The sequence below is a fragment of the Ictalurus furcatus genome, chromosome 6, assembly GCF_023375685.1.
Source record: "Ictalurus furcatus strain D&B chromosome 6, Billie_1.0, whole genome shotgun sequence".
NCBI classification, from domain to species: domain Eukaryota; kingdom Metazoa; phylum Chordata; class Actinopteri; order Siluriformes; family Ictaluridae; genus Ictalurus; species Ictalurus furcatus.
The window spans coordinates 16,185,746-16,200,587 of NC_071260.1; the positions used below are offsets into that span (position 1 = coordinate 16,185,746).

General features: G+C 37.4%; 1 protein-coding gene across 1 annotated transcript in view; it reads right to left on the minus strand.

The window, feature by feature from the left end:
• The window catches only part of lrp1bb (low density lipoprotein receptor-related protein 1Bb), a 331,362-nt gene that overhangs the window by 154,091 nt on the left and 162,429 nt on the right, over nt 1-14,842 (minus strand). The window contains exons 8-9 of the mRNA XM_053626734.1: nt 3,960-4,182; nt 96-282 (exon numbers count right to left, since the gene is read on the minus strand). Coding sequence (XP_053482709.1) covers nt 96-282; nt 3,960-4,182 — 410 coding nt within the window. The remainder of the gene's footprint in view (nt 1-95; nt 283-3,959; nt 4,183-14,842) is intronic.

The following is a 14,842-nucleotide window of genomic DNA, read 5'->3' on the forward strand; positions in this document are numbered from 1 at the left end:
GTATATGATCTCAGAAGTAGAGAAACTAATACACTGTGGCAAGCAAAGAGGTGCATCAAAGCGCTTCCCAGAGAAATGGATCAAACAGGCTTTACCTTTCGGTTGAGTGAGTTTGTGGTAAACACGAATTGTCCTGAAGTTCCCCATTCTGGTTAGTATTTCCGGGTCTGTGACATTAAAGCGATTTATCTGCAATACGTCCACCACAGAGTCACCGAGGGATTCAGAGCGGGTTGCATACAAGAAGTCCTCAAAGACAGATAATCCATGCAGGTAGGCTACCTAAAACCAAAAAAGAGGCATTTACTACCTAAAGCTAATCAACCAGACACAATCAAAAGCTAACTCAAAAAACATCACGAATCAACTTAGCCAAAAGTAGCCTGAAGGCTCAAACTGCCAAAACCCACAGTGACAAGTTTATTAGACTTACAGGGTTCCTAATTGGACTTAATACAATGCAATGAACACAAACTTTTGCACAATATGGCTGATCATCCATGCCTAGCATCAGTCTGTCTGGTCTTAATGAACTATGCCACGGCCTCCAAAATTTAATTTGTTCCAGCTGTGCCTAATGTCTGAACAGAGACGTGACACTTTATATAATCTGAATCTATATGAAGAGTGTCAGTGTGTATTAGAGGAGACAGCGCAGGGTCAAAGGGAGTGTGTGTTTCTCTGGAAACATCCTGTGCTCTGCATGCTACATCTCTACAGGTTAACATCCTCTGACAGGGACAAAAGAACCCTGCTCACATGTGCACACACTCACCCGATAGCCTTTACCTATATGTTTCCTGCACAAGACCCAAGCTAATACCTCAGTGCACTGACCTACAGCACAATAGTGAGGTTTGATGTCTCTTTTTTTTCTCTATTTGAAGATGATAATATGCTGAAAAGACTTTCATAAGTGCAAACCTTACAACTTGGTGTGATCATTAAAATGAACAAAGATGAAAATATCAGTCTTTTGTTCCATTGAGTCTGCATGTGGGTTTGTGGTAGTTTTAAGCAGAAAATTAGCATGTGAGAGTAGGGTCTGAATCATGCAGGGAGATGGAAAGGTTCATAAGTATGGAGTGATGAAGCACTGAGAAAGCTTTTGAATGCTTTTGGAGAACAATGAGGTCACGAGGGCAAACACGACTCTGGAGTAAGTGGAACAGTGACTTCATTTGCCGTGAAAATAAATCACATTATCAACCCGTCCCCTCCCTCACCCTATGAGAGACCCATCAGGTTGCTTCTTTTGAATAATAATAATCCCTAATTATTGGTCTCATAAGTGCACTTCAGGTAAAATAGTTTAGCAGTGAATCTATTTCACACAGTCTTGTGTCTCATCTGTATATTAATTGAAGATAATTAATCCCTAAATGTTGCAGTGAAATTAGCACTCAAAAGAAGCCAAGATGATATAGTAGCTGCTGGAGAGAAATGCCATAACCATTAAAATCAATACCTAATCTACAGCTGCCCTGTCTGCCATTTGTAAAAGTGGATGTGCCTCTATGTGCTCTATGCACTAATCTGCAGCAATGTTATATTATTTTATATAATGCTTTCATGTAAAAATCCATTTACCCCAAAATCAGCTTCCATTACATACACATGATGCAGCCATGCTGATTTTTTTCACTTTGTTTTACAAGATGTCATTATTTCCAAGGACTGAGGGCTTTTTCAGCTTTAAAACTGGTTAGTAGCTCACATCCACAGCACTTTTGTTGAAAGTGACAAGCCAATATTACTCAATCTAACTAGGGCTGCAACAACTAGTTGACAAAATTTATAAAAACTATAAGAAGTTAGCAATGAATTTCATTATTGATTAGTTAGAATGTGTTAAGAAGTACACTGTGTTTAGACTAGAGACACATTAATGGAAATGGTGGGAAACGTTACAAGGAAAATCTCTAAAGTATGGGACCTCTTTACATTTCACTTTGCTGTTGGCATCATGATATACCCTGTGTTTTCATGTGAGTAATATTTTGACTTGCAATCATTCACTGGTGGAAATTTGAGAAACAAAGGGTTCGTACAGATGCTTCATAATAAAATGCCAGGACTTTCAAGGACTTTTCAAGTACTATTTTTTGTTTTGTTTTCAAGGACTATAAGAGCTGTCATTCAAACATATTCTTTATTTCTTCTTTTAAAACTCCAAAATAATAACAATAACAACAACAACAACAACAACAATAATAATAATAATAATAATAATAATAATAATAATAATAATAATAACAATAAAACATAACTCATTTTTATAAGGCACCTTTTCCAGCCCTGCTGGACTAAATTTGCATTTCCCATGCATTGCTTCATCTTCACCATAATGTCAATATACCAACAACTTTCAACAGAAAGTTGTTAAATGTTGATAGATTATGTCATGCGCTAATTAACATTTCATTATGTCATTGTGTTGTGTCCGCCCTCACATACTGTATTTTAAAACCGAATTCCCTGTAAAGCTGTTCTCATTGACATATTTTTCTGTTATCAACCAGTGGAATAAGTATGAAATGTTGACTGAAACGTGGCGCATTAAGGCTACATGTTAACCAGCAGTCACTTCCAAGCCATTTCCAAGCTGCTGCTCTGCTAAAATCCTGATGTTATAACCGCAACATCATCTGACAAAATCACCATACACATAAGTTAAATACAACGGCTATGTTTTGATGTCGGCAGTGTTGGGGAAGCTACTTTGAAACTGTAGCTTTTCAAGCTACAACCTACTCTTATTTTGAAGTAGTTAAGCTACAGTCAAGATACCCCTTTAAAAAAGTAGTTAGCTACACTACAAGTTACTAACAAAGTAGCTAACTACATTGAAGCTATTTAAATGGGCAACATTTTTGGTATGTCATGATTGTGAATCATTATAAATAACTGTGGATAATTCTGCATAAAGAAATTAAACACCATTTAAGAATAATTCAGAACAATTATGAATTTATAATGTGCACATTAGGCTATTTATCAATTTAACATGACAATCGCGTTCATTTTTACCTGCGTCCTTAAATTTGTGCTTGATCTCTTGGACGTCATATTATAATTGAAGTATTGGACAAAGTATTTTAAACTTTGGTCTGCAAAGGTTACATATAAAGGTGTAAGCTCATGAACTTTGACAAAAAAAGCCATGGGAAATTGGTTTCCTCATTATCTGAATCAGCCGCCATCTCCCACTCCATCATGGATAATAAAATTGAATAATAAATACTCCCTAGGCCAATAATATAGGCAATGGTAAATTATTATTATTATTATTATTATTATTATTATTATTATTATTATTATTATTTGTACCATTGATTAATTAATGAATCATGGGAATAATCATGAATATTAATAATATTCTCATGCTGTGACAGATTATCTGATTAGTGTCAGTGATGTTATATGGCAGTTAGTGGTCTGTTATTTAATTAAGCATAGTTAAAGAGTTCTATAGTAGTAATAGTTGATTGAATTAATTGCAAATAAATATTTAATTTATTTAAAAAGCAAACTGAGTAATCAATAATCAATAGATTAATCCATTATCAAAATGACCGTTATTTGCAGCCCTAAATATAACTCTGGATTTTTTTGGTAAATAAAGCACACTAGTGTTCATTATGTAGTTCTTAAATAACTTTAAATAATCACAAGAACGTCTACAACATTACCATTCCTTTCCACACTGAACCAAGAGAATTGAGCAACATTTTCAGTGTCTGCAAATATAATAACTTTAAAAGGTTCCAATGGATGCAATACACTGATGGCATGATTTTAGAGAAGACACAACCCTGTATCCCACTAGGTAAATTCATTGCAATGTTAACTAGTGCTTTTAAACCACCTACACACTTTAAAAAAGGCACTTGAACAAATTGGCAGCGCAACAATGTAGAGATTTGTCATTCGAGCTCAGCAGGACATTTGGCACTCACTTGGCTTCCTTGGATGATGCTCTGTCTGTTCTTGCCATTGTAATCCACCACCTCAATGCAATCCAGATATGCATCTGCCCAGTAGACCAGCTTCTTTACCACATCCAGTGCCACTGCAGTTGGCTGCTCAACCTTGTAATCCACAAGCCGGGTCCTGTTGGTGCCATCCATGTGGCAGCGCTCCAGTTTGCCCACTTTCCCATAATCTGTAAAGAAGAGCATCCTGAAACAGAGCAAGCACAGTTAATGAACAATTTAACAGTATGGGAATCTAAAGAAAGAGCATGCCAAGTGTATTTTAAACCACCACCTGAAATTCATCCATTTTCTATACCACTTATTCTACACTGGGTCGCACTGGAACCTATCCAAGGAGACTTGAGGCACAGGGCAGGGGACACAGGGCACAGTCGCACACACACACAGTTTTGGTGCATTGGAATCAAACTCCCAACCTTGGAGGTACGAAGGCAAATGTGCTAACCAATAAGCCACCATGTCTCCCCACCACCCAAAATGTAAAACTATATGTAGGTGGCGACACCAGGGCTGCCGGAACAATAGGGACAAGCTGACATTTGACCCAGAACTTTTCAAACTACTAGGGTGGTGACCCAGCACATCAGGCAATAACAAACAGGTCTGACTCGGTTGAAAAACCAATCAGCACTTCCAGTTCAGCTGGGGGGTGGGACCTTTGTCCTAAAGGGGATCTCCTATGAGTGATAAAGTGTTAAGCGCACTTTTTGTGTTGAATCTGTATTTCTAACATTTCAATATTTTAAGTGACATGCACATAGTCTGTTTTCTGAATCGATTATAGGAACATTCCTCAAATGACATTCTTTAACTAAGTAAGGCTTGCTGGGAAAAATGTTTAGCGAAATTGCGGAATGTGAAAATGTTTTTGTTGTTTAAAACATATTTTAGAATGAATACAATCTAACTTTGTGAACATGTTTTTTTTTTTTTTTTAATTAGCTACCCTAGGAGTAAAATGCAAAATGAAGCCTGTGGGTTCAAAACAAACTCCTCTGACATTCATTAAAAGGTGTTTTTTGGCTGTTATTTATTGTATTATAATCAGACCCTGACCCCATATAGTGCTAAAAGCAAATGACAAATAGACAAATGGCAGATGGACCACTTCTCCCGGACAAAAATCTTGCCCCACCACTTTTGGAGTAGTGTTGCCACCCATGGGTAACACTTTGTGTGTGTGTGTGTGTGTGTGTGTGTGTGTGTAGGTACTATCAGAAGCACAAACACTCTGTTACAATACAGTAGGCTCATAGGCTGATAAAGATGTGTCTTTTAGGCAAGAAATGGAAAAACAGTGAGTGAGAATGTAATTAAGAAAGAATTGGAACAAAAAACGGAGGCACATCTCCGTCAGCTTTTCAGTGTTATACGACCTTCTCAGTCTGACATTGGCTGTAAAATATGTGAAGCAGCATTGGCTCTAAAAACAAGTTTACATTTGATAATAATTTTTAGTGGTTACTTTGTGATCTTACTCAAGTACATATGGAAAGACAGAGATGTACTTATGTGTGTTTACAGTGTTATATTCAACACTGTAATTTATGAATGCAGGTCTAATATCCTTTAAAAATATACATGTTTATAAAATATAAATGTAATGTAATAATCTCCCACTGAATGTTCATACATTAATATATTTAACCATTATAATTACCACTGTGTGTGATATGAAGCAGTGGCTGACTGGATGAGCATGTCAAAGAATTGAATGAATGAGGTAGTGTGTGTAAAACTGTGTGAGGTGTTTAGTTTAGGGGGGTTTGGGGAGGACCCCTGATCTACTGTTTCTTGTATTCAGTATTAACTATTATATTATTACAGCTGTTAATTTTATGGGCTGCAGCACCAATATAAGACAAGCTAAAGTATTAAAATAAATAACTTAATGAGGTGACTAATATCAGCCTCAAATGCAATTTTGTCACCAAGTTGTGATGATTTATTTAACAATTTTTGGAGTGAAAACTATGTGAGATTAGATAACTCTATAATAGTCATTTCTGTCAGTCTGTGAATAGAGTAAGAATAAATGCATTTACATTCATTCATTTGCCGACACTTTTATCCAAAGCAACTTGCAAGAACAAAACTCCAATTCATGCACAGAGCTCAGCAGTTGAGGATTAAAGGTTTTGAGTAAGGGCCTGACAGCAGCACTATGTTTCAGCTGACCCTCTACAGTTCTTTCCAATATATCAGAACCTCAGACACTAAAATACCATTAGACTAGGGTCTTTGCATGACAGGTATGAATTATAACACTAGCAATTAATGCAAAAGTCAGCAGGGGCTCATGAACATAGATTTTGGTGGGGCAGGAAACATTAATACCTACATAGCCTCAAACAAAATGAAGTCGAGAGGTTATCACACTTGACATATGCTATATGCTACTACACTGTGAATTTTTTTAGAGTAACCCTTCAATAGGTAGTTGAGAGTCAACAACATCCAGCATACAGTCTAGCAGCTTGGGGCAGTCATACAGCATACAATCTAGCAGCTTGTTTTTAGAGGTGTGTTCAAGGTTATGATCATGGCAGCTGTGGAGTTTTTTTAAGCTAGTCCAACCTGGCAACCCTGTCATTAACTGTCTGCTGCTCCTGTCCTAGACATGAGGCAGTGTCATTCCTGCACCAATGGGCCTGTATTAGTGCTGGTTACAATTCATATTTTGACCAGTAGGTGCAACAATAATTCTATGGTTGCTTATGTCGGTCAAATAACATGAATAAAAAAAAAAAATAAATAAATAAATAAAAATTTGGTCACTCAAAAGCGGTAATTAGTATGTCAATGGAATTTAAAAAGTAATTAGTTAAGAATGAGGATTTATGAAGATGAACATTTTTGATTGTTATAACTGATATAATTGGTGGGATTCTGCTCCACCTGCCCCAATGGATAAGCTACCACTCGTTAAAGTATTGAGTTTTTATATTATAAGTATCAAATCTGGAGTAAAAACTGTTCAACAATTTGTCTGTCAGTATATCTTTCATTTCAAAGTATTTATTACTGCTTGCATATAATGTCTGCATATTCTTAACTGATGACAGGTGACATCAAGGCAGCAGGAAGCACTTAATCTATAAAAAGAAACAGGGTCGCTAGAGACTATTTTAGGACCAGACTCACAAATGTCTTCCATCTTTTTTAGCACAGCTCTGTCTCTAAGTAGGTGTAAAATGCACCTGGAATGTAAATGTTTGTACAGATGCTTCATAATGAAAATCCAGGACAAATTTTTTATTTTGTTTTCAAGGACTATACAAGAGATGTCATTCAAACATATGCTCTATTTCTCCTTTTTTAAAATCCAATAATAATAATAATAATAATAATAATAATAATAAAACACAACCAAATTTTATATGGCACCTTTTCCAGTCATGCTGGACTAAATTTTAGTTTCCTAGGCATTGCTTCATCTTCACCATAACACCAATATGCTCCAGGTGAGTGACAGGAACACTGTTGCCAACAACTTTCAATGGAAAGTCGCTAAACATCGCTAAATGCTGGCATGTGCTAATTAGCATATTCATTATGCCATCGCGTTGTATTTGCATTTTGCCTAGTGTCTGTTTGCTTCTTTCCTACTCTGTGTGCTCACATACTGTACTGTATTTTAACACAGCCAAATTTCCCATAAAGCTGTTCTAATTTTCATATTTTTTCTGTTTCTGTTGTCAGACAATGGGATGAGTATGAAAGTGTGACTGAAATGTGGCCCATTAAGGCTACATGTTAACTAAGGAATCACTTCCAAGCCATTTCCAAGCGGCTGCTCTGCACTTCTAAAATCCTGATTTTATAACCGCAACACTGTCTGACAAAACCACCATACACAGTTATAGACAACAGGTGTGCTGTGATTTTGGCTATGTTTATATATAAAATGATCAGAACAGAGAAGGTTAGAAGTGAATGAATGTGCCACTCACTGAACAGAGTAGCTGCAGAGAGAGGTGTTCCTGCTGGGGGAAAGCAGGACCTCACACTTGCTGGGCAGTACTGGCCACTCTCTTCTATTGAAAATAGCTAAGGTTTGCCCAAAAGTTGCTAGATTTGTCACTAGGTGCTTTTTTTTTGAAGAAGAAAAAAGCCACCTAAAAGGGTCTGAAAAGTGTACCGGAGCTGTTTCTGTCAAAATTAGTCAGTGAATAGTGGAAGGAGGAGGAGCACGAGGAGGAGGGCCTACAGCGGGATGTCATATTTTAAGTGAAAGGTTTGTATTCGTGTTCTATCAAAGATAAGCACTTAAGTTATTTAGTAATTTCATATCTATGGACATTTTATAATTCAAGCAATTTTTAAGCCCTGCTAGATTAAAAAAAATGCCTATTTTCAAGGTTTTCCAGTGCTTAAATTTCAAAAAGCCAAATTCAAGCACTTCAAACATCTCGTACGAACCCTGTAAATGTCACATTTCTGACATGCAGGTGTTGCTAAATCAAGTAAACAAGCAAGCAACATATCATTAACTACAAAAACATTACTTCATGCATTCATTTTCAGTAAGTGCTTTATCCTGGTCAGGGCCACAGTGCATCCGGATTGTAACCCAGGAATACTAGGTGCAAAGCGGAGACACACTCAGAATGAAACACCACTCCATTGAAGGGCACAATGTGCACACATACAGTGCTGTATTTGCATACTCCGTCACACCTTATAATTGACCAATAAACCCAATGGCATGTTTTGGGGGGTGGGAGTAAACCAGTGAAACTGGAGGACACCCACACAGACATGGGGGAACATGCACAGAAGCTCCACACAGACAGTAATCTAAGATCAGGGTTGAACCAGGGACCCTGTAGCTATGAGGCATCAATCTTCATTAATTTTATTATTTTACTGGTGGAAATCTGTGAAATATACCAAAATAACTACTAAATGATCTAATAATGATACTAAATAGGCACTTTGGGTTGTTACCCTTAAATTTACACTATATGTTCAAAAGTACCATACCAGCTCCACTGAACACCTTTGGGATGAATTAGAACAAAGACTGCACCTTAGGCCTCCTCAACCTGTACCTTAATATACCTTCATTCAATCAGTACCTTAATGCTCTTGTGGCTGAATGGACAAATCCCCACATTTACATTCCAAAATGTAGTAGAAAGCCTTCCCAGATGAGTGGAGGTTATTATAACAGCAAAGGGGAGCAAAATCTCAAATGAGATGTTTAAAAAATAATATATGACTGTAATAGTCAATAGTCCACATACTTTTGGCCATATAGTGCATGTTATTGCATATTCTGAATTGTTTAACATTTTAGTAACAGTATATTGCATTAAACTAAGGTCTACTGGATAGGGCTGGGAAATATGATATAAAATCAATATTGGGATAAATTATGTCACAATACACTTTTTGAGTATTAAAAATGTGGCCATTATGACTAGTACTGATTGAAAATGTTGAAATCATGTTACTATTTACAGATTTTTCTTTATTTGTTTTATTATCCTCCTTTTCAATTTAAAATTATTTTATGTATAAATAAAAAAAGTACATCTGAACTGAAATTTTATTTATTCATTCCTTTTTGGAACACTACTGTGTTCCTGGCAGTTTGTTTACAAACTTATATATGATGAGACACATCATTAATAGACAAATGTTTCACAATTATTATTACTGATTATTATCAGTAACATGGGATAGACAAACTTATACCATGCCAGAAATAATTTCAGAACATCATAAATTACAAACAATCTTGAAAGAGAGCTCAGATCAGTTTGACTGTAGCCATGCATCTCATCTGAGCTCTACTCCTTTGCAATCAATTTAACAGACACTCAAATACAGTGCATCCGGAAAGTATTCACAGCGCTTCCCTTTTTCCACATTTTGTTATGTTACAGCCTCATTCCAAAATGGATTAAATTCATTATTTTCCTCAAAATTCTACAAACAAAATATCTTTTTATGGTGCTAAGGAGGTTCGGCTTAGGGTATGGACTGATATCATGGATCCGTTTATTATATGTGGAACCGCAGGCTTCCATATATACCAACGATGCTAAATCTGACTATTTTACTCTGTCACGGGGTACGCGCCAGGGATGTCCTCTGTCTCCCTTACTTTTTGCCATAGCAATAGAGCCTCTCTCGATGGCGCTTAGAACTCTTCCTGTATTTCAGGGTATAATTCGCAAGGGAATTGAACATAAACTAGCCCTATATGCTGACGACTTACTACTTTATGTTACAGATCCGATTGCATCTAGTCCTGAGATAATACGCATATTAAATGACTTTGGGAAATTTTCCGGGTATAAACTGAACCTACAGAAGAGTGAATGCTTACCCATAAACCAATCTGGCCAAAAAATAAAACAGACTGAAATACCTTTTCATTTGGAGGACTCAAAATTCAAATATCTCGGAGTTAATGTCACCCGTTCTTATTCTGCGTTAATGGCGGCGAATTTTACACCCTCAGTTTCATACATGAAGTCGGCCTTCCAAAGATGGGCAGCTCTACCATTATCCCCTCTTGGTAGAATAAACACAGTAAAAATGAACATTCTTCCAAAATTCCTCTACCTTTTCCAGTCCATCCCTTTGTTTTTACCCAAATCTTTCTTCAAGAATATAGACCAATTAATCTCCTCTTTTGTATGGGCAGGGAAAACTCCCAGGGTTTCCAAATATATCCCAATGTCCCTGACGTGTAAAAAATGCAAACTTTCACCCTGTAACCTCAGTCATATGTTTGCACTCTGTCCCAAATTGCAGAACTTTTGGAACTCTTTCTTCAAAACTATGTCCGACGTTAGATGTCTGTCCTTTAATTGCCATCTTTGGTGTTCCATCTCAGCGTCAACCTCTGAACCATAAAGAAGCTAGTGTTGTGGCCTTTGCATCGTTACTTGCTCGGCGCAGAATACTGTTGTCTTGGACCTCTCCACAACCCCCCACTATATCAGTCTGGCTTAAAGATTTAATCTTCTTTTTAAAACTTGAAAAAATCAAGTATAACATCAGAGGCAGGGGTGAATCATTTTTGGGAAAATGGGAGCAATTTATTACCTACTTCAATGATGTACACACCCTGGTGGTGGATTGAGGAGAGGTAGACTGTAATTCCTGATCATCTTACCCCTTTTTTGTTGTTGTTGTTGTTTTGGGTTTTTATGTTTGTTAGTTTTTTTTTGTTTTGTTTTTTTGTGTTTGTTTGTTTTTTCTCTGGTTGTTTGTTTATTGTTTTTTGTTTCCCCCTTTCTTTTGGTTTTGGCTGTTTGGTTTTTGTTTTGGTTGTTTGTTGGGGTTGTTGGGTGGGGTGTTATGTAAAATGTAAATTTTCAATAAAAATTCTATGATCAAAAAAATTCTACAAACAATACCACATAATGACAATGTGAAAGAAGTTTGTTTGAAATCTTTGCAAATGTATTAAAAATAAAAAACAAAAAAGCACATTTACGTAAGTATTCACAGCCTTTGCCATGACACTCAAAATTGAGCTCAGGTGCATCCTGTTTCCACTGATCATCCTTGAGATGTTTCTACAACTTCATTGGAGTTCACCTGTGGTAAATTCAGTTGATTGGACATGATTTGGAAAGGCACACACCTGTCTATATAAGGTCCCACAGTTAACAATGCATGTCAGAGCACAAACCAAGCCATGAAGTCCAAGGAATTGTCTGTAGACCTCCGAGACAGGATTGTATCGAGGCACAGATCTGGGGAAGGGTACAGAAACATTTCTGCAGCATTGAAGGTCCCAATGAGCACAGTGGCCTCCATCATCTGTAAATGGAAGAAGTTTGGAACCACCAGGACTCTTCCTAGAGCTGGCCGCCCAGCCAAACTGAAGGGGGGAGAAGGGCCTTAGTCAGGGAGGTGACCAAAAACCTGATGGTCACTCTGACAGAGCTCCAGCATGTCTCTGTGGAGAGAGGAGAACCTTCTAGAAGAACAACCATCTCTGCAGCACTCCACCAATCAGGACTGTATGGTAGAGTGGCCAGACGGAAGCCACTCCTCAGTAAAAGACACATGACAGCCCACCTGGAGTTGGTTCTCAATGGGATGAAACAAAGATTGAACTCTTTGGCCTGAAAGGTAACCGTCATGTCTGGAGGAAACCAGGCACCACTCATCACCTGGCCAATACCATCCCTACAGTGAAGAACAGTGGAGGCAGCATCATGCTGTGGGGATGTTTTTCAGTGGCAGGAACTGGGAGACTAGTCAGGATCGAGGGAAAGATGAATGCAGCAATGTACAGAGACATCCTTGATGAAAACCTGCTCCAGAGCGCTCTGGACCTCAGACTGGGGTGAAGGTTCATCTCCCAACAGGACAACGACCCTAAGCACACAGCCAAGATAACAAAGGAGTGGCTACAGGACAACTCTGTGAATGTCCTTGAGTGGCCCAGCCAGAGCCCAGACTTGAACCCGATTGGACATCTCTGGAGAGATCTGAAAATGGCTGTGCACCGACGCTCCCCATCCAACCTGATGGAGCTTGAGAGGTCCTGCAAAGAAGAATGGGAGAATTGCCCAAAAATAGGTGTGCCAAACTTGTAGCATCATACTCAAAAAGACTTGAGGCTGTAATTGGTGCCAAAGGTGCTTCAACAAAGTATTGAGCAAAGGCTGTGAATACTTATGTAAATGTGCCTTTTTTGGTTTTTTTATTTTTAATAAATTTGCAAAGATTTCAAACAAACCTCTTTCATGTTGTCATTATGGGGTATTGTTTGTAGAATTTTGAGGAAAATAATGAATTTAATCCATTTTAGAATAAGGCTGTAACATAACAAAATGTGGAAAAAGTGAAGCGCTGTGAATACTTTCCGGATGCACTGTACATGCACTAGAGATGCACAAATATTTGCCCGTGTGAATGTTCAGTACTGTCTATGAAACACGGTCATTCAACCAGCAAGACAGATTACCAAACCAACAAACACTGAAAGACTAGACATAAAGTTCAGCACACAGCTCTGCTTTCATTTCAGTCCTAATCAAATTTCAGTCACATACACCATTTCTAACAAGAAAACATCTCTTGCCATCTTGTGCTGCATTTGTTTTAAGGAGATCAACCAGAACTCTCTGAAGTGGGGTTAAACAAAATGTTTCTCAACTCTTATTCCCTGACTAGAATTTTCATTTTCAACTCAAAACTCCACCAACACTCCCTGGCAGCAAATTTGAGGAGAAATTCCAAGGGAAAATTAAGCAAACAAAACAAACAAACTGCCAAAGTTTGTTCCATAAACACTGCACTCCAGTGTCTGAAGTAAAACAGGTTTACATACCTCTGCTCCTCTCATTCACATCCAGCTAATTAAAGGATCAAATGAAACAGTTTTCCTGTAAGGCCATGTAAAGAATAAAATATGATGGGCCATGCTGTTATTGGAAAATAATCAATGACGGGGTGGTGTGATGAAGCCTGATGTGAAGCAGATTTACTCTTATCACCCCAAAGTTGGCTCTTTACCTATAACTGTGTGTACATAATTGTTTATTCCTATTTTGTCAACCATTATTTTTTATTAATTATAGAACATAGTCATACTTTTTATTCATGCATATAGTAGTTACATTTAAAGAAACACCTTCAAAACAAGGTTCTGTTATCATGTTATAGAGTTCCTTCACCATTGTCGCTTTAGTTTCTTCTTAGTTTAATACGACAAAATAATGCTGCTTGTCATTTTAACAAGAAAGCACAACGTTCTCTGTCTTGAAGACGCTCCTGTGGCAGAAAATTTTGCATGTTTTTTTTGTTTGGTGCGTCAAACATACAAGTCCCCGTGAACAAGTTCTGACTATAAAAACTAACATATTTGCAGTTCAAACTACTTTTCCAAGGTGTGATGTTACAGAAAAGTAATCAACAATTAGACTTAAGAATTCAACAGCACTGTGGTATAAGTCTGCTTAAATGTCTTTATTATTCTGATTAAACCAGATGAAACCTCTTTGCTATGTCTCCCAACACTGAGAACACAGAAGATGCCACCTAGGGACCATGGATAAATGTAAGAGAGAATAATCAGAGATGAAAATACTTACACATTACATTCACGTAAGCCCTCTAAACCTAATAATGTCAGAAAGTAAGTATTTTCATTGCTAACATATTATGCTCATTACCATAGGCATTAAAAATATACAAAAGATAATCCCCTGTGAATATAAAAGGAGTGCCACTGTGCCTGTTCGATAGAGGTATAACAGGGTATGCAAAAACCCTTTGCCGTACAGGATTTTCTCATTCAGGGTAAGGCATTGAGAGAATAAGAAGCATGACAAACAGACCAGCGCCTGTTTTCAGAAAGCACCTTAAAGTCTTTCCAAAGAGATTCAGAGAAGAGGAATTACTAATCTTTAAGGGGATACTTTAACCTTTCTGAAATAAATCCCTTTGTTTTCCTTAGCCACCAAGACTGTGTTTTGTGTGCAATTTGAAACAGAACTGCTTAGCTTAGCACACAAAGAAAGTTTGCAAATAATCGTAGCTCTATATTCTACAGGTCAAAGAGAATAATTAAGCTGAGATTTATGCATTAAGCATGGCTATACAAGAATGCGTCTCTTGCTCTTGAAATTTTAAGCTGCTGTGGACTAAAAGGGTTTGTATTTGTGCAACCCTTCTCGGCTTCGACCCCTTTCAGGAGCTACAAGCAGGGGGCAGAGATTGCAACAGTTGTGGAAAATGCTTTATTTGAAAAAAAGACTGGAAAACGCAAAATCAGATCCAAAAACACTAGACGTAGTCAAGGTAATGATGGGCACTTTCAAAACACTTCTTCATGAATCTTTTTTTTCGAATCAATGGCTCAA